Genomic DNA, 23644 nt, shown 5'->3' on the forward strand with positions numbered 1-23644 from the left:
AGTCTGGACGGTGGTACCACCCCTGACAGGATGCCAGGCAGTGGTACTGCCAGTCTGGGTGGTGGTATCGCCTAGTGCAGTGTTAGTGTCAGACTGACACTGGCGATGGTACCACCCGGATCTGGGAAACCTAGGATGAGATGTTTTTAGGCTCCAAGTTTGAATCAACTTGAATCCTATAAATACTCCTCTCATCCCTAGTTAACATACACAAGCACAAAGTATTTAAAAGTAAGAAAACGATGTTGCAATCACTAGAGAAATCCCCTCCTATAGTCTAAGTTTAGAATTCTATTTAGGAGGAGTGTGTGTTTGTAAAGGTTGACTCCTAAACCTGTGAAAATGAGAAGAGGGGTGTAAGAAGGAGGTTGATCTTTGCCTATTAAAGGAAGATCGATAGTGGATGCTGGTGGCCTCGACGGAAGAGGAATCGACGAAGTGGATGTAGGTCACGACGACCGAACCACTCTAAAATCAGGTTTGTATTTTACTTTGAGCAATTTATCTTTACTGCAAACCTCTTTAATAGCTTACTACTTTTAATACATTTATGAACGTATTTCAAGTTAAGATATTTACGAAATGGTTTTCGTCGGAAACAGATTTAATCGCAACGAAGTTTTCAACCGACGTAATTTTTACCGCTGCACTAATTTACCCCCCCTCTTAGTGTCGACTTTGTTCCTAACAAATATATCAATAGAAGTATAAATAATATATGTGTTTGTAATATTTAAGTTTCATAAACATGATAAATGACATGCTCATGTTTTCGACTTTTAAAATTAAAATACATATTTTTAAAAATATTATTCTTAGTATTTTATGAAGTATTGGTTAAGCATGTATAGACATTAATGTTTACGTTATGTATAGTACAATAAGTCAAAGTATGCTAGCGGACTTGAATATGAGATTATGATGCAATAATAAGCATGCATATAGTGACTAAAAGTGATAATTAAATTTTTATCGATCTTAAGTAAATCTCAAGACTTAAATGAGTTTGACCATAATTAACATAAGAAAGTTTAAGTTTTAAACATTATGTATATGGAGGACTATAAATTACTTAATCATTGATAAGAGTAATGAAAAATTAAATAAAGATGTAAATCAAAGAGTAGTGTTATACTAAATGTTGAGATAGGTAAGTGAGATTTAGATAAAAAATATCATCTTTATTTAAATCAAATAAGGTTTCTTTAAGTAGCAAGTTTTCCTTCTCAAGTGCCTCTAAGTGTTCACTCTTAGTGCATGGAGGTAACGAAGGATTATCATACTTAAGTTTTTTGAATTCATTATTTAAAAGGGCATGCTCCTTCTTCAAAGAATTATACTTTTTACTCAATGTTCTACATTCATCAAACAATTCATGAAAAGTACTTAAAAGCTCATTGAAAGATAAATTTACATCTAATGAACTGCTTACCTCATCTCCAATAGTCATTAGTGCGTAGTTGGCAATTTCCTTGTTGCTTTGTTCTTCGCCTTCGGAATTGCTAGAGTCATCCCATATTGCTTTAAGCACATTCTTCTTCTTTGGTTGTTTCTTTTTCACTTGGGGACATTTGCTTTTAAAATGTCCCGGCTTCTTACATTCGTAGCATATGACTTGTTCTTTCTTGCGTTTAACTTTATTTTTAGTGTTATTTTTAGATTTATTTTTTTCTATAATTTTTTTGAACTTTCTTGTCAAGAGTGCCAAGTCATCATCATAATCATCATCACTTGAATTTTCTTTCAAGTGGTCTGCATGAGTCCTTAGTATCATATCCTTCCTGTTCTTTGAAAGGTTGTTCTCAAGCTCTTCATGAGCATTGCAAGTCATCTCATAGGTCATTAATGACTCGATAAGTTCTTCGAGAGGGAAATTATTCAAGTCCTTGACCTCTTGAATGACCGTTACTTTAGGGTGTCAACTCTTTAGAAGAGATCTCAATATTTTATTAACAAGTTCAAAGTTCGAAAAATATTCGTCAAGAGCTTTTAAACTATTGACGACATCCGTAAAATGGGTGTACATGTCAACAATAGTTTCGCTTGGCTTCATTAGAAACAATTCATAAGTATGAATTAAAAGATTTATCTTAGACTCCTTTACTCTACTACTAGTGCTTTCGTGAGTGATTTCGAGTGTATGCCAAATATCAAAAGTCGTTTCAAAAATAGACACTCGATTGAACTCGCTTTTATCTAAAGCGCAAAACAAGGCATTCATTACTTTTGCATTTAAAGAGAAAGTTTTCTTCTCTAACTCATTCCAATTATTCATCGGAAGAGAAGACTTTTGAAAGCCGTTTTCTACAATGTTCCATAACTCAAACTCCATAGAAATTAGAAAAATCTTCATTCTAGTCTTCCAATAGATATAATTCGTCCCATTGAACATGATGGACGTGTGATTGAGTGACTCTCTTGGTTATCAGCAAATGTCATCTCTCTTAGGTTTCAAACCAAACCGAGAGTGACCTTGCTCTGATACCAATTGTTAGGATCAAGAGCAACACTAAGAGGGGGGGTGAATTAGTGCAGCGAAAAAATTACGTCGATTTAAAAATCTTCGTACGATAAAATTCGATTCCGACGAAGACCATTTCATTTTTCTTGAATGAGTAGAGAAGAGGGGATTTGATAGTTTGTAATAAAGTAAAGTTGATGTAGTAAGGAGATTAAATAGTAAGTAATGAACACATCAGAATTTCTAGTGGTTCGGTCATTATGACCTACATCCACTTCTGATTCCTCCTTCGTCGAGGTCACCGACGTCCACTAATGGTCTTCCTTCAATAGGGGAAGACCAACCACATCTTTACAACGCTTTCTCCTTTTCACGGGTTTAGGAGATAACCCTTACAAGCTTCACACCTCTTCTTGGATGATTACAAAGCTAAAGAGAGGGAGGAGGAGGACTCTTCTCACTTTTACAACACTTTTAACACCCCAACACTTTATAGTTTTTTCATATTTTGATTGCACTTTGTTATCCTTTCATGCAGAAAAGGGTGGGGCATTTATGAGCCACAATAACTTCAAAATTAGAGCTAAAAAAGTCTCATCCTAGATTTTCGGGGTATTGGCGGTAGCACCGCTTGACACTCTGACACTGGGCGGTACCACTGCCCAGTCTAGCGATACCACTCTCTGACAGGGTTGTACCACTGCTTGGTAGATAATAACTATCGACGGTACCATTGCCCAGACCACCTGGGAGACTATTCTCTAGGCGGTTCCACTGCCAGCAACCTGGTTGGGCCTTGAATCCGGCCAAGACCAATCCAATTACAGGCCCAATTGGCTCCTAACTGAGTTAGTGAGATTATCTCCTAAACCTAACCCTAATTATGTGCTAACTACGATTCTTAAGGCATAAACTAAGTAAAATAAGTCTGGTTAGTTTAAGTTTCTTCCGGCGAACTTCCAATGATCTCTCGGTAATGTTCCAATAGACTCCCAACAAGCTCCTGGATTTTACGATGATCTTCTTGGTAAGTTCCGACGAGCTTCTTTGGCAAGCTCCTGGACTTCTCGGTCAATTCCGGCAGAACTTCCAACCAACATTCAGACTTCCGACGAACTCTCGAACTCTCAACAAAATCTCGATCTTTACTCTCAACGAAATCTCGAATTATTTTATGAATAAGGATATTAGTATCCCACTCATGTGATTGGGTAAGGAAGTGAGTATATATAAGCTCATACCATGCAGATATGGATGATAATCTATGGATATTTTGTATGTATAAATTTTGGATATGTTATGCTTGAGTTTTCTTTTATTTAGACATTATAATTATGTACATATGTCAAAAATATTGTATATGTATTTAGGGGGAAATCCTATCAATTTTATTTAGTAAATTAACATATTTTTAATTTTAATATTATATATTTTTATTATATTTATATTGATAGTAGTAATAAAAATTGAAATATAACATTTTTTTAATCATGCATGTAACGTATGGATGGAATTAGTAGTAAAATGTTATAGGAAAAAACTACAAGTGACGAGCAAAATAAACATTATGTCTCTTGGATTGTATTGCTAATAAACATTATAATATTATATATTTAAATTTATAGTTAATTTGATTGAGATTAAAAATCTATTTAGATAATTTATAGTGTCTTAAAGTAGGCTTTATTATATTTTCATTGTGATGAGCAAAATATTATAACAAACCAAAAACAATGTAAGAGACCAACATAGTGTAACAAATAAAAAAATTATTGAAGGATGGTTTGGATATTTTTTAAATTAGGTTGTTTGAGAAAATACAAAATGAGGGATATCAATTCGAAAATACCAAAAATATGAATTTTTTTAAGAAAATCACACAAACTAATATATATATATATATATATATATATATATATATAATATTTAGACACAGTTTTATCGTCACAAACAAAAATATTGCTCTATAACTCAGATTCTAATTATTTTATTATGGCAGAAATAATTTCTAAATTTAAATTATTAAAAAAAATCTACTATATCCTTAAGTGACTTGAATAAAAAGGGACAAATAAATGACTTGAATTCATAAGTTGCTTTAATATCATGATAAATACTTTGATGATGTTGTTGATAATTCTAAAAACTTATATTGGATTGTATTATCGCCTAAGCTTGTTCAATTCCCGCTGCATTTTTATGCTGCTTTGGGAAGTGCTTTGTATCTTTTTGTCTTCTCAGTGAGACACAAAAGTGGGTCAGATACCTTTTGCCACTCTGCTCCATTGACATGCTGAATCTTATCACTTGATATGTTGACTACATGTCTCTTGTAGTTATATTGACCATATGTCAATGTCAGCAATCCATATACTGTACGTAATTTACTTTTGGAATTACATATATTAAATTTTACTGGTAATATAATTTGAATTGACTTCCAATCTGTGGACTCATCATTTAATTTTTCATATAATATTATATATAATTTAATTTAAATAAAATTGAGTCTCGATTGTAACGAAATATAAATCATATTTAACATTATAAATAAGAGTATAATCGTTCAGTCAATTTCAAACACATACGATCGAAATTGATATTAGCAATAAGTATATATCTTAAACAAATACAATAAAATTATCAGCCGCTTTACTTAGCAGAATGATGACATATGCAGATTATTTTGAAGATGTCGGTGGAATGACACAGTACTGAATTGATAGCTCTCACATGATGCCACGACCCTTCTCTCTCTCTCTCTCTCTCTCTCTCTCTCTCTCTCTCTCTCTCTCGCTTGCATGGATTATACCATCCCAAATATATTACTCATTTATTTAACCGTGTCAGTGTGACCTCCACGAGTGTGTCTCCGCATGCCATGGCTGACTCGATGTGCCTCGGACGATGCCAGCCCATGCATGCCTTCTCTCCGCCAAACATGGCCATTTGGTTTGGAGCCGCAGCTAATGACCCGAATCACCCATCTGCATATTGAGCCACCAAAAACCTTATTTTCGAATTATTTGTGATAATAAGTATGTGTTTATTTGTTAGGATTATGTCTATTCAGCTCATTATCCAATCACATTGCGCCACGTTTCACGTCGTTATTATCGAGTTCCAGATCTGAAAATGAAAACTCTATTCTTACCTCCTGGACTCTGACTTCGTCGCTCACCTACAGAGCCCCAACAGCTGGGTCCGAGTGGGACCCAACTAAGGTCTGCCAATGATCACAGGGGTAAGTAATGTGGCTGATTCGCTGAACGTGGATCGTGTTTGCTGTGTGGTTAACCCCCGGGAGACGCTCTTAATCATATTGAACGACTTTTTCGGGGCACAGAAAGGTAGGAAAATAAAGATAACATAAATACTTTTCTACCCACGTATTGGTTACCCGCCGTAGTACCGTCTTTTCATTGGAGAAAGGGTTGGCCTGTCGTTGTTTCTTCCAATTATAAGAAACTTAGGAAAGTGGGTATCGGTCGAACGGGTAGAGGAAAGTATTTTTTTGGAAGAAAGGAACCTCACCTCACGTCATCATTCGGCAACCCCAAATCCATATATGTTTCACAGCCAAAAGCAAATCAATAGAATAATATATATGCATTATATATATGTACGTATATATGAACTGCCATAAATAATAAACCAGCAATAGCACTCGGTCGACACTGAGTCAAGATCTTTCCAGTTTCCGCTCTTTCTCGCTTTCGACCCCTCTATCTCCACGATCGAGCGGCGATGAAGGGGAAGAGCCTCCCGATCATCACGTTCGAGCACAAGAGGTGAGTGATGAGCAGCGATCCATCTCTTTCTTGTTCTGATGATGGTCATGGGGCGATGGATCGCGCCCACGTGTTGATCACGTCGCGGGCTTATCCTCTCCGCGATGCGCGCTCTCGTTCCGCTCCGATTTGTTTTGTTATCTGGGTCTTTGAGATTAGAATTGGGGCAATGTAGTTCCCGATCTGGGCTTCTGCGCTCTGGATCTTTTGTGTGTTCGTGTTGGGTTTTCTGGATTTTCTCTTTTCTTAATTCGGGCGTGATCGTGAATTATTTGTTCGCGGATCGACATCCTAGATCCCCTTCTGGAATCTAGGGTTTTAGCTGGAGTGGTAGATTAGTCGATGGATGTTCTAATTGGAGCATTTTTATGGTGCCCTGTTTGCATTTAGGATTCCCATTTCTATGGCAGTTGAGTTGAGGTAGAATTAGGTTAATTCTTCTGTAGACTCCTGATTTCTTGAATTTTTATGGGATAAGGCTTCAATTTTGAAGGATTTTTTTTTTATTTAATCTGTGTGTTGTTCTTAATTGCGGGAGATGAGAACAGGGATGCATATGGATTTGCAGTGCGACCTCAACACTTGCAGAGGTACCGAGAATATGCGAATATTTACAAGGCAAGGGTTCCATCACCAATTTCTCCCGTTATATATATATGTGTTTTGGCGGCATTGATGTCGTGGATCAATTTAGGACATCGTACCGTTCTTGATTCCAGGAGGAGGAAGAAGAGAGATCCGAGCGATGGAAGAAGTTCCTTGAGAGGCTGGCCGAGTTTGAGAGTACGCCCAACAATGACTTGTCCACAGGGGAAAATAAAACTGAGGCACATTTGGAAGCGGCTGAAGTGCCCGAGAAGGACAGCAGCCCTGATGAGCTTAGCGAGTGCGATGGCAAGGAGGAAGTTGGATCCGGGAAGGAGACAACAGAAAATCAGAGAGGAGTTCATCAGGCCCAAATTTGGGCCCAGATCAGGCCTTCCCTTAGTGCCATTGAGCAGATGATGAGTCATCGAGTAAAGAAGAAAAAGTTCATGGAAGGCGGTGAACAAGTTGCCCAGCGGAGTAGGACGAACCTTGCTCCTATTGAAGAGTCGAGAGCCTCCGAAGACTCAGATGATGAGTTTTATGATGTGGAGAGATCTGAGCCAGTCCATGAAGCTTCTTCTGGAGATGAGGGAAATTTTGATTCCAATATGAATATGGCTAGTCAAGGGATACCTGAAGAGACAAAGGAAGAATTGGAGTGCTTGGTCCGTGGGGGCCTCCCAATGGCTCTTAGAGGAGAGGTGTTTCCAGTCATTATCTCTTCATTGCTTGTTGCTACCACTGGTTTTTGTGTCTCCACTAATCTATGTTTGTCATTGTCCTTGATTGTAGCTTTGGCAAGCTTTTGTTGGTGTTGGAGCTCGCAGGATAGATGGATATTATAGTAATTTGCTAGGTCTAGAATCTATGACAGATGCCAAAGAAGTTGATGCTCCACTTAAAGCTGACAGTGAAAACAAACCAATACAACCTCTGGGAACTGAAAAATGGAAGGGACAGATTGAGAAGGTGTCTGGCAACATGGTGTTCAATATCATTAGGTGATATGGCAATTTAATGCTGCTGAATTTCTTATGACTTGCTTATTTTCTTTTTACAGGATCTTCCCAGAACATTCCCTGGTCATCCTGCTCTAGATGAGGATGGGAGAAATGCTTTGAGGCGGCTACTCACTGCATATGCTCGACATAATCCATCTGTTGGTTATTGTCAGGTAATTTTTCTTCTTATTCTTGTTTTATACCTTTGTTTGGTGTTATCATTCTCTTGTGAATAGTTTTGCCATGAGTTTTGCAACAAAGCCTAGGAGCTCTTATATAGCCTTGAGATTCTGTTTTTATTTATTCCCTCTGAGCTTTTTCTTCACATGTTAGCACTCTTTGAGTTTGATCAACCATTATTGTTCTGCAATTATGTGGATAAGAATCACCTCTCAGCTATTCCTTTATATTATTTCAGTGAGCTTCCAGTCATATTCCTTTGAACTCGAGTGTTGCATATCTAAATGGAGCATCTTGATTTTGTGCTCTGCAGGCGATGAATTTCTTTGCAGGATTACTACTTTTGCTGATGCCAGAGGAAAATGCATTTTGGTGGGTCTTAGGTTTTAATCAAGGATGTCCCTTGCATGTGCAGAAGAAAAATCATATGATTGATTTAAATAATTCAGCAGTGCAAGTAATGATCTTGTTCTTTAGGTATATATAGCGTAGAAAAAGTACTGATCCTAAGTTTCTTGAAGTACCACAGGACTTTGATGGGTATCATTGATGACTATTTTGATGGTTACTACTCTGAAGAAATGATTGAATCTCAGGTGATATGCCATTGCAGTGTTTTTTTCTTTTTATTTTTGGCTTTTAGTTCCTAACTTATTAGTCATTTTGCATGTTCTCTTTTGCATAATGGTGGGTTTTGTTGTTACATTATGACATGACAATACATGCACATATGTACCAGGTGGACCAACTTGTTTTGGAGGACTTAGTTCGTGAAAGATTTCCAAAATTAGGTCCTAGCTCCTTGTACTTTTACTAATATCTTGATTGTCTTTAAAAGATTGTGCTGGAAAAATATCAACAAATATAAATTCACAATTTGTAATTCACATATATTTTCTTTTACTATATTGCAGTGAATCATCTGGATTATCTTGGAGTGCAAGTTGCATGGGTTACAGGACCCTGGTTCCTTTCCATTTTCGTGAATATGCTTCCCTGGGAAAGTGGTCAGGTTTTATTTGATTTCATATGTTTTTTTTTCTGTAGTTTGCAACTATTAGGTTATCTCTACATAATTTTCTCTATTACTATCTTTCTTTTTACCATTCTTGTTTCATATATTTCAGGATTGTGATATGTAATATGTTTATTAACATCTTGTTTGATGTTTGAAAATCACAGTTCTTCGTGTCTGGGATGTGCTATTGTTTGATGGGACTAGGGAGATGCTTTTTCGAACAGCACTAGCTTTGATGGAATTATATGGTACTAGTTAATTTACTCACTTTTTTTTACCTTTTTTACTATATGAGAACAACTTGTGGCATGGAATATGACCAAGCACTGTGTTTCTAATGCATATTTCTAGGTCCTGCAATTGTGACAACAAAGGATGCAGGAGATGCAGTTACATTATTGCAGTCACTTGCTGGTTCTACTTTTGACAGTAGCCAGCTTGTTTTGACAGCTTGCATGGGATATCAACCTATAAATGAGGTGAGACTACAAGATTTAAGGAACAAACATCGACCATCAGTGATTGCTGCCATGGAGGAAAGATCCAAAGGACTTCGTGTTTGGAGAGACTCTAAAGGTCTTGCATCTAAACTATATAGTTTCAAGCGTGACAATGGACCACTAGTATCAGAAGCAAAATCAAAAGAAAATGTAGGTGAAATGAACACCAATGGAGATGTACAGTCCATGGAGTCTGATTCAGCAAAATTGGATGGCATTCTTAGTACTCTGACAGTTGATGCAGAGTTGGATTCTCTACCTGATCTTAAAGAACAGGTATTGCTTCTATTGTACCAGGTTGGATTCCTGTTACTAATTTCAAGAGTGAGATGATCAATAGCGCAACTTAGAGAAATAGATTATTGATGCAACTATTACGTCCAACACAGTATAGGCGGTATGCACTTTTTATGGCATCTTCAGGACATTTAATACATAATAAAATTTAAAAGTGGTTACTGCTTAGAAAAATAAACTACTGTCAATGCAAAAAGTGGTTACCTAAGCCTGAATGCTGGATCTGGTTCTCTGATGTGCTCATTCTGAAGCACAGTTTTAACTTCCAATTTGAGAAATTGTTGCTTTCTTTTAGTTTTTTCAAAAAAAAAAAGATCTATGACAACTGTTGGATAGTGCATTGTCTCGTTTTCTTTACAAGTCTCTAACTTTGCTATCTTATATATTTTGGAACAGACAGGTGTAACTGCCACATCTAGTGATGACTACCAAAATTCTTTCTTTTGTATGATTGTCATTCTAAATCAATCAAATAATATACATGTTGAATAGGACAACAAAACATATGGTAATGTATTATCATATAATTAGGAGAATTATGAAAAATATAAATTGTACTAACTTGTGCTATGGGGAAAAAACACTAGAATCAAATTGAGGCAATCAGGTGTTATCTGCTAAAAATGTCTTACCAAAATTATTTTTTTCTATAAAAATTATTAAAGCTTGTAATCTGTCTTTTAAATCTTATTTACGAAAGTTTAGAAAAAGAGTTTTCTTATTAGTCAACAAAAAAACATGCTACTTATTTTAATATTTTGTGGCTTCTTTCACTTAATATATCAAGTTTGAATTGTGTGATATTTAGCATCTCCAAATTTCACCAAGTTAGAGCAGTAAATAAGAGTGTAGGCCTTCTACTTGGTTTACCTTGGTCTTCAACAGTGGCTAAGGCCCAAAGACCGAAAATAGACACATTGATTATCTTTAGAAACATGATCATCTGCCTAATTAACTTTCAAGTAACTGAAATTAATTGGAAACAAAGACCAAGCTTGCCTACCATTGTAATTTCTTTTGTTGAAATGGGCACTTCATATGAATTATATGTCAAGTGTCGTCAAAATATAACAAATAAAGAGCATATAAGGCTGAAGGTTTTAGAAAGCATGCTTTTCCTGATTCTTTTTGTGAAGTTGAACTGAAGGGTCTTGTGCCTTTAGCAGGCCTTATTATTTTGAGTAAAAAAGTTTAGAGGACCATTTGGAATCATTTGAATTTCTTCTGTATTCCTTTATTTTTAGGCCACATGGTTAAAGGTGGAACTGTGTAGATTGCTGGAGGAGAAAAGATCTGCTACCCTCAGGTTTGTGGTTTTTAACATCTTATTGATAATCATATTAGAAATCTAGGATTTAGAAATTTCATCTTAGCTATTATGTTAAAATGGAAGTGTTTGATACCTGTTTTTTCTACTAGAGTGAATGATATTGATTTTATTTCATGATGAAATATGATCCTATAACACTTAATCTGGAGCAATGATCCTCGTTTTTATCAATGACTACATTAATACATTTTTCAATTATATGGAATTAAAGTTCTTGTTCTTTTCCAAGAGCTGAGGAGTTGGAGACAGCATTGATGGAGATGGTGAAGCAGGATAATAGGCGCATTTTAAGTGCAAAGGTAATGTGAAATATAATGTTGTGATGACTAAAATTGTCTCTTGCTCATGGCTAAAGTAGTTCATATTCTTATGGACTGTATATTTAAACAAATATATGCCCATGGATTCAAACTAAATAGTACACAGTTTACCAATGCATCAAAGAGCACTGACACTTCAAAAATATTACAATTTTTTCCTACAGTGGACCATTGGTATGGTACATGGCATTGCGATCATAGACTTGTCTGACCTGGTACTATACTATTATGTGGTGTGAACTGGTATTGAAATCTTTATTCATATATACTTGTACATATAATGAACTCATATATGCATATATGCATGTATTTGTTTGTTATGTTCCATACATAGTGGCTGCCAGCCATCTGTTTGGCGGTAAAGCTTTTTCTTCTCTAGTTATTCTTGTTTTTATCACATATGCTGGGTATATCTTTTCAGTTTCTTGGAGACAATATAAAATAAGAACAACTGTTGGACCAAGAGAATCTAACTTTTGCTATTACTATATATAGTCCACTAACTGTATGTTGTTGAGCTACCTATCTATAGGATTGTGACTCCAACCCTATCTCCTCAAAATCAATCATGGAGGCTCTAAATTGAAGATTGGCTCCCTTGAACATGAACCATGGCATTTAAAAGCCTAGATATGAAATATTATGTTATTTTTTAATAAGGTTTAATAGCTCTGTTTGATATTGATTTAGGAACTATGTTAGGCTGGTCAATGTTTTTAAAAGGCACCTTAGTGCTCAGGCGAGGCGAGGCCCGAGCGCCTCGCACAGGGTCTGGGTGACACACTTCACTGAAGCGCTGCTTAGGCGCTCGACTGAGCCTAGGCGCCAGGCGCCTCGGGTGAGCACCCTATTGAATCCAACAAGTTGACTATTTTGGACTATGGTTCGATTCAATAGTGACTTAGTTGGTTCGATCGAACCAACTAAGTCCAACCTTAGGATTTGCCGCTACGTGCTCTGCAACTGACGGAAAGGTCCAATCTTCCACTTCCACTGTTGATAAGTCCTTCGCCAATGTAAAGGTCTAAATCTTCATCCTTCATCGTTGCTTTTTTCGTGTGCAACTCCCTCTTCTGTTGAGGGATAGGTTGCAGCTTTCTCCGTTGCTATTGTCGTCATCTGTAGCTTCCTCCTCTGTTGCCGTCGCTACCACCGTCTGAAGGTTCCTCCATCACCTTTGCCCTCTCCTTCCCTATCTTTCACCATCGGTGACTCCTCTTCTCCCCCCCCCCCCCCCCCCACCCCTATTGTGTACTGTTATAACCACTATTAACAATGGATTGTTAATCCTTAGAATTGATATTAAAACTATTGTCAACTATTGTTACCATATTTTATATTATATATTTTTATAAAATTTAAAATTATATTATATATTTTTGTATATTTTAATATTCTAGAGCACATCGTTTGGTCGGGTGGGCACCTAAGCGAGTACCTAGCGCCTCGAGCGTTTTGGAACCTTGGTGCCTAACGCTTTTAAAAACACTGAGGCTGATACATACTTGTTGGTATGCCCAAAAACATTAAAGTTTTATTCTAATATTGAAATATGTTTGCATTATAATATATCAGTATACCATAGTTCACGGTATGCCCAGTACACTGCAAGATTCATAACCATGACTTGGAACATTCTCTGTGGTTATAACTGCATTGGATATATTATGAGTTATAAATATTTTGGAGGAAATAACACAAGTTGAGTTATTGTGTCTATTCATACAATAATGATATATAATTTATGCATCACTATATTTAGATTGTCTTCTCTGAGAAAAGAGTTGATATGCCTACAACAAGAAGCTCCAAGTATCTGGGGTCAGTTCTATAGATCTTCTCTATTTCTCGTTTGGGTACTGCTGATGGAGGATTGTGCTGAATTAGAGATCAGTAAAGCAATGACTAAGTTTTGCCCTTTTGCTGCTGTTGGCTGGTTTTGTTCGTCCTCTCTGGAGAGTTAAAGTTCCATTAGACATATCTAGACCAACGTAACTGATCAACACTAACCATTATTAAGAGTTTGCTCAGAAAGAAGCATGTTTCTGATAATGACCAAATTAATTAAACATGTAAATAATTTCTTGGCTCTGAGCCTGGTCATCTTCATTTGGGAAGGATTAACTTAGAAGGTGGAAGTCACCTTAAAGATCCCTTTTTGGTTCACTCGGTGGCCTGTTGCGGTTTAAATTGTGTGTGCCATGGAAAAGAGGCTGTCCCAAGCCAAGATAGCTGGTATCCTAAAACAGTTTTTTTTTTCCCACATTTCGGTCCAATTTCTTGCATTACATACATTTTATCTTTGCTACAAATGAAACGATTCCCCTTCAACCTCTGGCAAAAGGGTTGGGCAGATAATCTTAAAGTATGAAATAATGGTTACATGCGCTGGCTATTCAACTTAAACATATTAGTTCAGAGTTCAGACATTAATTATCTCAACATTCTTGGTCTTTTGATGTTTAAACTGTTGATGCCCAAGTGGACCTTCTTAACACCAAAAAAATTGCTATGCAGAACATCAGCTACAGTGCTCACCTATTGCCCCCATTTAAGATCCATATGCTCTGCTGTTAACGGCAGAGACTCCTTTGCCTCTTCGGAGGCACAATAATATACATCACATGCTTGTGATGTTTTGAAGTTCTGTGATATCATATTTCAGTTTGACTAGTTCCAACAAGAGTAAATCATGTCATGTTTCTACAGATCTTTGACTAACTAAAGTATTAGTATCTTCTTGGTATGTGTAATGCATCATATACTTGAATAATTGTACCATAAACTCTTAGGGTCTATGTAGACATAAGTTTTCTACATTCAGAAGATTGGACAGGAACAATTGTTGATTATGGGTTGTAGTGCATAGGAGGGTTATAATAGATAATTCCCAGGTATTCTTTTTCAGGAATAAAAGATCAGATTTCAAATTGACCAATTAATAGGCCATAAAACCTTCTTTATTTGCTTTTACATGGTAAAGAACTGTACTATATCAGATATCTTATAAAGGTGCAATCACAAAGCCAAGCAGACTATTGAATCTGGCATAACTTACAATTGTGTCATTTTCGTTTTATATCAAAACCTGATAAATTGAATTGCTACTGTTATCAGGTTGAGCAGTTGGAGCAAGAATTAACTGAGTTGCGACAGGCTCTAGCCGACAAGCAGGAACAAGAGCGTGCCATGCTTGAGGTGTGTCAGACTCCATTTCTACCTGTGTATTGATCTATGATTCTCCTTTCGTGCTTTCTGTATTTTTGGTTTTATAAACTAATGGTTTTTTACTTATGAAGGTATTGATGCGGGTTGAACAAGAACAGAAGGTCACAGAAGATGCTCGCCTCTTTGCTGAGCAAGAGGCTGCTAATCAGCGTCAAGCTGTCAATGCCCTCCAGGTTCTTTCTCATCTATGGTGTTTATGCATTTTGATCCAAATACTACTATCTCTACTTAATTTCTAGGTGGAAATAGATACGGTGACCATAAAAGGGCAGTTATGGTGTTGTTTTCAGAATAAAAAATCCATGATGTATGCCAAGAAGTGCCAGTTTTGCTTGGAAATAGGATATAAAATATATGCAAATATCAAGATTGAAACTTGTACTAGGACGGTTTCTTAGTTGGTGGTTTCTGTGGAAGTTGGGCATCTTAAAGGATGTAAAACTGATGTATGTTAGTTATGGCCATTTGGTAATTCTTTGCCATAGCTTGGTTCTGATTGAATATGCAATGATATTCACAGTGCTTTGTGCATCTTTCAGCTTGCTTTCTAAGGTTGTAAAGAAAAAGAAAAACTTCATGCTAAGGTATATCTGGCATGTGCTGGTCTGGGTTATAGAGGTGGCCTGACTTGTCATATTATCGTCAGTTTTTGCATAGCATTTACATCTTTGTTCTTAGCATTCCTGCCACATTGGTTTGAACTTCAAGAATCTGTGAAACAAAATGTGATAGTCCTTTGAGATGTGCAATACGGATAATACTACAAACAAGGCTGGAACTGAAAGCCAAAGTGTAGTTAAAACTTGTATAATTGTTTTATCTAGCTAGAACTCTGAGCCCTAATGGGAATATTGAGCTTCCTTCTACTAGTTGCCTGAAGAGTAAGCAAAGCAACCGCAAGACTAACTCCTTAATTTTTGTTGTCAATCTTTTAACAGTTAGCTGACAAAGTATACATAATCTACACTTTTCTACTACACCTAAGTTCGAACTTCTAACTTTTTGGTACCAACATACCTTTCGTACTACAACCAAGTTCTGACTTCTAATTCCTGCATTTGTAAATTCTTTGGCAATTGTTGCTGCCATCCTAAACCTTTATTGCATGAAAATTTTGGTTCTTCTAATTTACGTTTAGTTCTCTTTTATGTCAGAATTGTCATCTAAATCTGACTATTCTATTCTATCTCGACTTTCTGGTCTTTTTTACCCATTCATCGAGATATATGCAGGAAAAATATGAAGAAGCCATGTCATTACTTGCACAAATGGAGGACAGGGCAGTAATGGCAGAGACGATGCTAGAGGCTACATTGCAATACCAGTCCAGCCAGCTTAAAGCATTAAGCTCTCCAAGGTATGTGTGTTGAACCATTGGTAGCCAACTCTGCTTTTACTCCCAATACTTTCTAGATGAGCGTCTCTTTCTGTTGACTTGTTATTACCCTTGTTTGTCAGTAAAGCTAGTCTATGATACTTGAAATTATCATGATCTTTTGATCTTTGTGTGGTCCTGTTCTTTTTTAATTTTTATTATCATTTTACAGCATGAGGGCATACATGCAGTGTCGTGCCAATCCTTGATGATACGTTTAGATCATTCACACTGCTTTCTCGGCTCAATTAGCTATTTGATGTAAACACACTGTTCACGGACAGTTGTCTTTGTGATGTTCTTCTTGTCAGGACACCAACTACGGATAATTCACCTGTTCGAACAAGTCAAGACTCATCTCAGGATATCCCTCCTAGAAAAATAAGCTTGCTTGCTAGGCCATTTGTACTTGGTTGGCGCGACAAGAACAAGGTAAATCCTGTAATGTTTCACATCTCTGAAAGTTTCAATTTCACTTGATACATTTGCCTTCAGATACTTTGTTTATGATAGATCGAGAATGATCCATATATTTCCAGGGCAAACAGAATAATCCTGAGGACTCCACTGATGCAAAGCTCAACAATGACGGGGAACAGAATGTGCAAACTCCGAAGAGAGATATGAATGGGCATCAAGAGCCAGAGAAGTGAAACTTGGGAGACGGTGATTTCACCACCTGTTTAAGTTGCAGTCACATAATTCCTTTTCTATATTTATCATAATTATCAATTAGTTATGATTTAATTTCAATCATTTGCCCTAACCTGTTGTGCCGGCCAAGAAGGTGAGAGAGAGAGAGAGAGAGAGAGGGATATGTGTGCTTTCTTAGACTTGTAGGTTATGTAATTCTTGTTGTAATTTACTGAAGAAATAGTATATATTATCCCATCCATTGATTGATCATGAACAATAAATTGTGAGCAAAGGAGATAAAAAGAGAGAAAAAAAAGATTAACATTGCATCTCTGCTCCAAGTTATGTGAGCCAAACTAGCCCAGCGAAGGCCGAAACTACTACGAAGTTCGACAGAGTTAATTATTACTGGTTTGTAGCCTCTTTTAACTTTATAAACAGAACAATGTTTAACTATGATGTGATGCTCCCTTGACTTGCTACAGGAATCTCCCTGGAGGATATTGAATTGGGAATTCCGATACTGCAATGCGTTCTGGTGTTAGTATGTTGACATGTGAAGCGGCGCCTCGAAGGATCGTGTCCCATCCCTGCAGGCCTTGTCGACACTTCAGGTTTGAACCATTCGACACCTCCGATACGAAATGCCAAGGTTTCAGAAGTTCTACCCATTATTGAGCACCCACTGCCAGGATATACTTTTTTTTTTTTTTTTACCATTTGGAATTGTAAATTTTGAAGTTTAGATCTCAACAAAAAAAAACAAATAAGTTCTTATTAGAAATTTTAGGAAACCGACGCGTAGTGTCTCGTGAGAATATTTTCTAATACCTCCTTTCCCCGAGAATCCGTTGCATCACTTTTCCTTTCCTCTGATCCTACATAGCCAGGGACAACTGTGTGCCTTGAAGTGTCCTGGCCGCCAAGCATGACTATGACTGCTTTGATCACGGAGATAAAATGGACATGGCTCGTGCTCTGTCTGACAGTGAGTCAACCAATTTAATTAGCTCGCAGAACAATGCTTAGGATTGATAAATGATCAAAATCGACCATAAGGCATCACCATCAATCACAGGATACAAAACTTTTTATCATCGTAGAAGCACAAGAAGTATGTGCATCGTTGGACGTTCAAAATACACATCAAGAAGAGCCACATTCAATCAAACTACCAATGTGACAAAAGAATGCCCCAGGAACAATTGAGTTTATTAGAAGATCAGCAACAAGCAAAGCACTTACTGGGCATTTGTTGAGATGATGATATTACTGTGATTTGGAAAAGCAAAAGCCTCAGCAGGTCCTAAATGATAGGCATCACAAGGGGGATACATGAATCAGCTACAGGTGCTGAAAACAACATCAGAGACAATCGTGTGAACCCCGATGCATTAATAGAAAGCTCCAACGGGGAAGAAGGGGGAGATCAGCAACTGGAACAGCTTCTTAGTCTTGACGTTGCACGCACAAAACCGAAACAAGCTAGAAACGTAACAGAAGCTGTAAGTCATGCTAACGACGATCCACCGTGCCATCGTCTTCCATAATGCCATTGTTCACATGCCTGCATCAACAATGAGGGCAAAGCGTGTCAATTCCAAATGAGTTAGTACTTGCCAAAATCAACGATCCCAAGAAAATACTGCACAGAGATTTGTGTGAGATGATTTGCACATGAACAGCTTCAAAAATGTAAAATGAAACCATTAGGCTGGCTTTTATATAGTCAGACCAACTAGGTTCAGTTTAATTAATTTTAAAAGAACAGTCACAATAATACATAGGAATATTCCTTTGCAAAGACAGCTCCGCCTCAGCATGCACAAACAAAGAAGGCAATTATAAAGTTATTGCTAACAGGCAGTTGCATCGTGATCCACTAAAGTGACAAGAAAACTTCATGTGGTGAGACAATCACTAATGTTCAAAGCTATATTCATGAACTTCAAGGTGCAAGGACAAACATGTAATATGGCAGAAAATGTCACAGGACACTAACCTCCAAGATGTTGTCAAATTCCGTGCTTTTCTGTCGAGCTGAATGTTCTCTAAAGCATTTGCAGCTCGCATTACATCTTCTGAGATCTCAGCGTCATATCTCCACATGTAATCGTCCTTCCTATTCGTAGGAACCGAGGAACTTGACTTTCGATCTGGAACCATAAAACGAAAGACAGGGTAAGGTAAGCAGCAAAACGAGAGCACAAATATACAAAAACCTTTTAGTTACCTGATGACTGTGTAAGAGGGACCGGCCTAGCATCAACCATAAAAAAATCCCATCAGAAAGGTCCCAAAACAGAAGCTAACTAAAAGTTAAACTTACCTGTCCAAAGAAGGTAAGCCTCCGTGTGCAGCAGATGATGATGATGATGAAAATGGCCTTCGGACATTCCTGGCCTCCCCGCTAGATATTGACTCTGTCTCTGAATTGATTAAACTCCCTCCGGCCATCCTATTTTGGGTCAAATTCTGCACAACAATATGAAACAGAAGCAATAATCATCATAAGAATCCCTAGATAACACACTTATTAATTCCACTGTAGACCACACCAGAGTAATGCTAATATCAATTGCATTCCACTGTAGACCACTCATACTGTCATATCTATTCCAAATTTTAACATCCCAAGATTGAGACATTCAAGATGAGGACATGGAGGGCATGCAATGACCATAATAGTGTAGTAGGGTACATCAAGAGATACAACAGATGTTACCAGAATGTGGCTTTAGTCTAATTCAAGATCTTAAAATTTTAGAATACGAAGGATTTGCCCTTTGCGACCTATGTGACCAAGGTTTCAGTCACAAGAATAACCTCTCTAATTGTAGGGATAAAGCTGCCTATGTTGGCCTTCACTAGGATTGGCAGAGCCTCATGTATTGTGTTTGCCCTTTTGCTCTTTCAACTTGCAGCCTAGCAGAAAGTCAAAATCACACATTGTTTTCCTGGAAGAGTCTAGAGATGCAGGTTATCAACTCCCTGCAGCTATCAGCAAGATGGAAGTGAACGAGGCAAATTTTCTTTAATAAGGATTCAACGTAGAATCATTTAGGAAATCTAGCTTCGAGTAGAGAAACAATTGAAGGTATTAAAATTTAAGAGGTTCCAGTTTTCACATGCACCCAACATTATGAAGGTTTAAATAATTTTGAGAGATCAGGATAAAACACCAAAAAATCACAAAAAGAAATAAAAGAAAATCCAAGCTGAGCTAGCATAAAATTATATAAATCTTTCATCCTGGGACCATTTTATGTCTCAAAGAGTTAATGCTTCTTGATGATAAAACATAAGTATTAGAAACCAAAATATTCATCTCCAGCTATCAGTGCAAAATATAAAGATGTTATACATTTGTTTAAGAACAAGTCTTTCTGCTTTTGCATTTCAACATTTGGAGTACAAATACTATTTCCATTGTTTTACAGGAAAAGCTTATACTACTCGTCAAATGAAATGGGCTAACTTTATCAGGGTGATTCAGTCCATCTAAATAGCTGAATGTGATAATCTATCCGATGATACAGACACCAATTAGTTGTTTAGTGCTCTTCCCATTATGTACCAATTGGAGTATCTATCTCGCTTTTTGTTATACTGTTATCCAAGGTGATTTCCGCGCTGAAGGCTTTTGTGACAAAGCAAAGGTAAAGGTAGTCTTGGAACTTGTTTCGCAATGCACTTTCATGATATGCTTGAATGAATCTTAAAACATTTTTCTACAGAATTGGGAACTTCAAAGTTCAAACTGCTTTATGCATCTACTAATACAGGTGGCTTAGATGTACATAACATAGAAAATGTCAAGTGTTTAATATCAGAGCTTTACAAGGTTGGGTATATCTTCTGGATGGCTGGATCATGAATACATCATCTTAAATGCCATTTCCACAACACTTGAAGCTGAAAATAACACTTGACAAATGACGGCCAATTGCAACCAAAACAGCTCAGGAGGGAATGATCAATTTATCTTATAATGATGGAAAAAATATGGCATAAAGTAGATCATAATTTGTAAGATATTTCATCCAATAATTGTTATCAAGATTCTTTTTAATTATAAAAGCAAAAGAAAAGAGTTGGTTAGGACTAGTATAAATACATTTTTACTTCAGGAAATCAATGTAATTCCAACGACAGTGTAACTCAAAAAGATCATGAAAAAGAATAAAAATCACATAAGGGCACCAAACCTCATATTTTAAGTATCCTTCAAGAACTTCTAAGAGCAGTGGACCACTATCACCATTCTTGTTCGAATCATACTGATTTTTGTTACTAAAATCTTTCAATTCTTCTTTCCAGAAGTCCTTTTGCTGAAGAGCAAGAATACCATGAACAAGAAGAAAAACAGTAAATCCATGATATCGACATGTGGAACTTCTTAAGACAACAACAAACCAAAGGGAAGTTTACATGATTACCAAATTACACTCGGGCAGATAAACTTTGAGTGTGTGGCCTAACTGGGCCCAGTCCAAATATTCGCAAATTAGTGCTGTTAATAACCTTCCTGCAAGCAACACAGCTTTCACAATATCATCCATCTCACCACACCATTATGGGTTTAATTTCTTCAACATGATGCTAACAGTGGATTACAGAATTGTATACAACAAGACCTATTAGATGAATGTGGCAACTTCTGAAGAAAAAGGTCCTCGTGTTGCATGATGTCTGAGGAAAGCCTATATAAAGAGCGTTTGTTGCTAGTTTAAATTTCCTGTTACTTTTTAGCAAGACTCACAATCGTACAAACAAAGAGTATGTGCACTTAGCTTAGTTAATTTTGGCTAAACAAATGACTGGCACTTATCAAACTATTCAACCAAAAATCCTTGTATGACTAACTAGGTTTAATAATTAATGAAATCTTCATAAATTAATCTCAAGCTTAAAGAGTAGTACTTGCAATCTAGATGAGATTAGTAAAGTACCTAATGGCCTACCAATAAATCTGTGTAAATTAAAATTATATAATTCATGTCTCGACCAGACAAAACTAATTTCAAATAGATAACAATGCAATACATCAAATCACCAATCAAGTATGTCAAGCCTTACATAAAAACGTATATCTAACATTACTTAATAACTAGAGTAGACGAGAAAATCATATATTAGTAATCAAAAAGAGAAAATTATAACCATTTGCCAATGCCTAGAAGCAATATACACCAAAATAATTCACTCCATGACCAATAATGAGGAATCAACTGCCCTTACCTGTGGGAGCACTTACCAACTCCAAATTCCTCCTATCTGTCTTGCTTATCCAGAAAATATTAATTACTTAAATTAGTTAATATGCTACTAAACAAAGGCTTTCTGTTCTTATTCTCAGCACATAGAAATATCATATTTGCAGAACAGATCCATGAATCAAATACTTATCCACACTTAGGACTGATGTTTCCTAGTAATTGCATGACAGAAAAATAACACGGAATGCAGTCCTTTACCCACATGATTCCGTAAAAGAACATGTTTTCATGACAAAAAATTTCAAGGCATGACAAGAGACATAACTAGTTGCCAAAGAGTGGTTCACTTAGTAGAAAATTCAAAACCTGAAGGAGAGGTATGCAGTTGCTTCGCTCGGTCATTGCAGCTCCCTAGTAATGCAGGAGGAACATTGTCATCATTTTCAAGAACTTGATCCTCTTCTTCTATTGCCTCAAATACACTTGCTCTGAGCTCAGCCTAAAATTAAATTCAAATGTAAACCACAGAAACCTTGGCTATCTTAATATTTAAGCTAATCAACTAGAGGTGGTAAAGACTAACACTAATGTCAGACAGTTGAAAATGGAAACACAAAACAGAATTCCTGAAACAACTGACTAATAATGCCGTACTAGAGATGTGGCATTAACAGATGGTACTTTCAACAGTATTCGACTTGAACTTTCTTCGAACTTGCCACCATTAATATGGTCATTGAGGCTGAAATAAAGTAGACAACACAATGAAATGAGGCAAAACCCAGACGCTCCATCAAGGGCATATCCTAATCTTCGGCTTCCAAAAACCTCAACAACACCTAAAATATTCCATAAGTTTATTGCATAATATTCTGGAGCAGCAGATTCCCGAGAAAGGAGTTCTAATGCAAGCCTTAGGTATCAGATTACCAGCTCGAGAACATAAGAGGTGCCCTCTCGTTCTAGTTTTCTATCCATACCACGTCCCGAGAACCCAAAGATCTGATGCAGATCTGCAACCAGAGCTTCTCACGACCGCTGGAAGATCTTTTCTACTCCGATCTCATCCCTCAAAGGATTCCCATGTCAATTAACACAAGTTAGATTAACGGATGACTCCACGAAACCCCACAGCAACACTGCATTCAAGAGATCCACCTCACCATTTCACAAACAAGATCTAGGGGAATCAAAGACACAACGAAGCCCTAATTCTCACGGGAGAACAACGAGCACCAACCCCCTTCCATCCAGGGGATCGATCATGATCGCGGGGAAAGGGTGAGAGAGGAGAGAGGGGGCAGAGATTTGACCCTGATCTTGGCGAGGACGCCTTTCTTCTCGAGGGTGCGAGTGACGAGGGTCTTGAGATCCATCATCTCCCTCGCGTAGTCGTCCATCTCGTCGCCCCTTCGCCCTCCCTCCCTACCCTTTTTCGTTGCCTCCTCCTTCCCTGTTTTAGCATGCGAAGGAAGGCGAAGACGCGAGAGGAAGAAACGAACTTATTGCAGGGCGTTTAAGAATGTGGGCTTCGGCCCTCTATATGGAGCTTCGGCGACGGCCGTCATATGCAATTGGGCTTCGCCATTTGGGTTGGGCTCGGGTTGAGTCCTGCGACAACTCGTGCCCTCAACATCGGTCTCGTCATGATGACGTATCGGATCTATTTATTAAAAATTAATTTTTTTATTTAATATATC

The 23644-nt window shown here is 37.2% G+C and overlaps 2 protein-coding genes across 2 annotated transcripts; one reads left to right on the top strand and one right to left on the bottom strand.

Annotated features, from left to right (window-relative positions):
* Nucleotides 1-6097: 6097 nt before the first annotated feature.
* Nucleotides 6098-17523, top strand: LOC135650979 (uncharacterized). The gene is made up of 19 exons (XM_065170726.1): nucleotides 6098-6252; nucleotides 6801-6870; nucleotides 6972-7541; nucleotides 7633-7809; nucleotides 7901-8014; nucleotides 8335-8393; nucleotides 8551-8617; nucleotides 8761-8812; nucleotides 8936-9028; nucleotides 9204-9287; nucleotides 9391-9815; nucleotides 11081-11142; nucleotides 11396-11465; nucleotides 14604-14684; nucleotides 14786-14887; nucleotides 15947-16071; nucleotides 16401-16521; nucleotides 16629-17136; nucleotides 17211-17523. The coding sequence occupies exons 1-18, from the start codon at nucleotides 6209-6211 to the stop codon at nucleotides 16740-16742; spliced, it is 2430 nt and encodes an 809-aa protein (XP_065026798.1). The 5' UTR covers nucleotides 6098-6208; the 3' UTR covers nucleotides 16743-17136; nucleotides 17211-17523.
* Nucleotides 17524-17865: 342 nt separating this feature from the next.
* On the bottom strand, nucleotides 17866-23414 carry LOC104000118 (protein TONNEAU 1a). The gene is made up of 8 exons (XM_009422071.3): nucleotides 23258-23414; nucleotides 22311-22443; nucleotides 21165-21253; nucleotides 20934-21056; nucleotides 19055-19200; nucleotides 18959-18984; nucleotides 18728-18881; nucleotides 17866-18292 (listed from the first exon to the last, which is right to left on the bottom strand). Exons 1-8 carry the CDS (start codon nucleotides 23342-23344, stop codon nucleotides 18241-18243), a joined length of 810 nt encoding a protein of 269 aa, XP_009420346.2. The 5' UTR covers nucleotides 23345-23414; the 3' UTR covers nucleotides 17866-18240.
* Nucleotides 23415-23644: the final 230 nt, after the last annotated feature.

Source organism: Musa acuminata, chromosome BXJ3-10, assembly GCF_036884655.1.
Source record: "Musa acuminata AAA Group cultivar baxijiao chromosome BXJ3-10, Cavendish_Baxijiao_AAA, whole genome shotgun sequence".
In the NCBI taxonomy this organism is placed as follows: Eukaryota; Viridiplantae; Streptophyta; class Magnoliopsida; order Zingiberales; family Musaceae; genus Musa; species Musa acuminata.

What these genes read in the sequence shown, in the direction of transcription:
- LOC104000118 (XM_009422071.3), bottom strand. Translation starts at nt 23,344, where the DNA reads ATGGACGACTACGCGAGGGAGATGATGGATCTCAAGACCCTCGTCACT. An exon ending in GGCTTACCTTCTTTGGACAG is followed by an intron (nt 18,985 to 19,054) that starts GTAAGTTTAACT and finishes GGTTGATGCTAG; the next exon opens with GCCGGTCCCTCTTACACAGT. An exon ending in CCCTCTTACACAGTCATCAG is followed by an intron (nt 18,882 to 18,958) that starts GTAACTAAAAGG and finishes TTATGGTTCCAG; the next exon opens with ATCGAAAGTCAAGTTCCTCG.
- LOC135650979 (XM_065170726.1), top strand. Translation starts at nt 6,209, where the DNA reads ATGAAGGGGAAGAGCCTCCCGATCATCACGTTCGAGCACAAGAG. An exon ending in ATCACGTTCGAGCACAAGAG is followed by an intron (nt 6,253 to 6,800) that starts GTGAGTGATGAG and finishes AGATGAGAACAG; the next exon opens with GGATGCATATGGATTTGCAG. An exon ending in CCAGAGGAAAATGCATTTTG is followed by an intron (nt 8,394 to 8,550) that starts GTGGGTCTTAGG and finishes GAAGTACCACAG; the next exon opens with GACTTTGATGGGTATCATTG.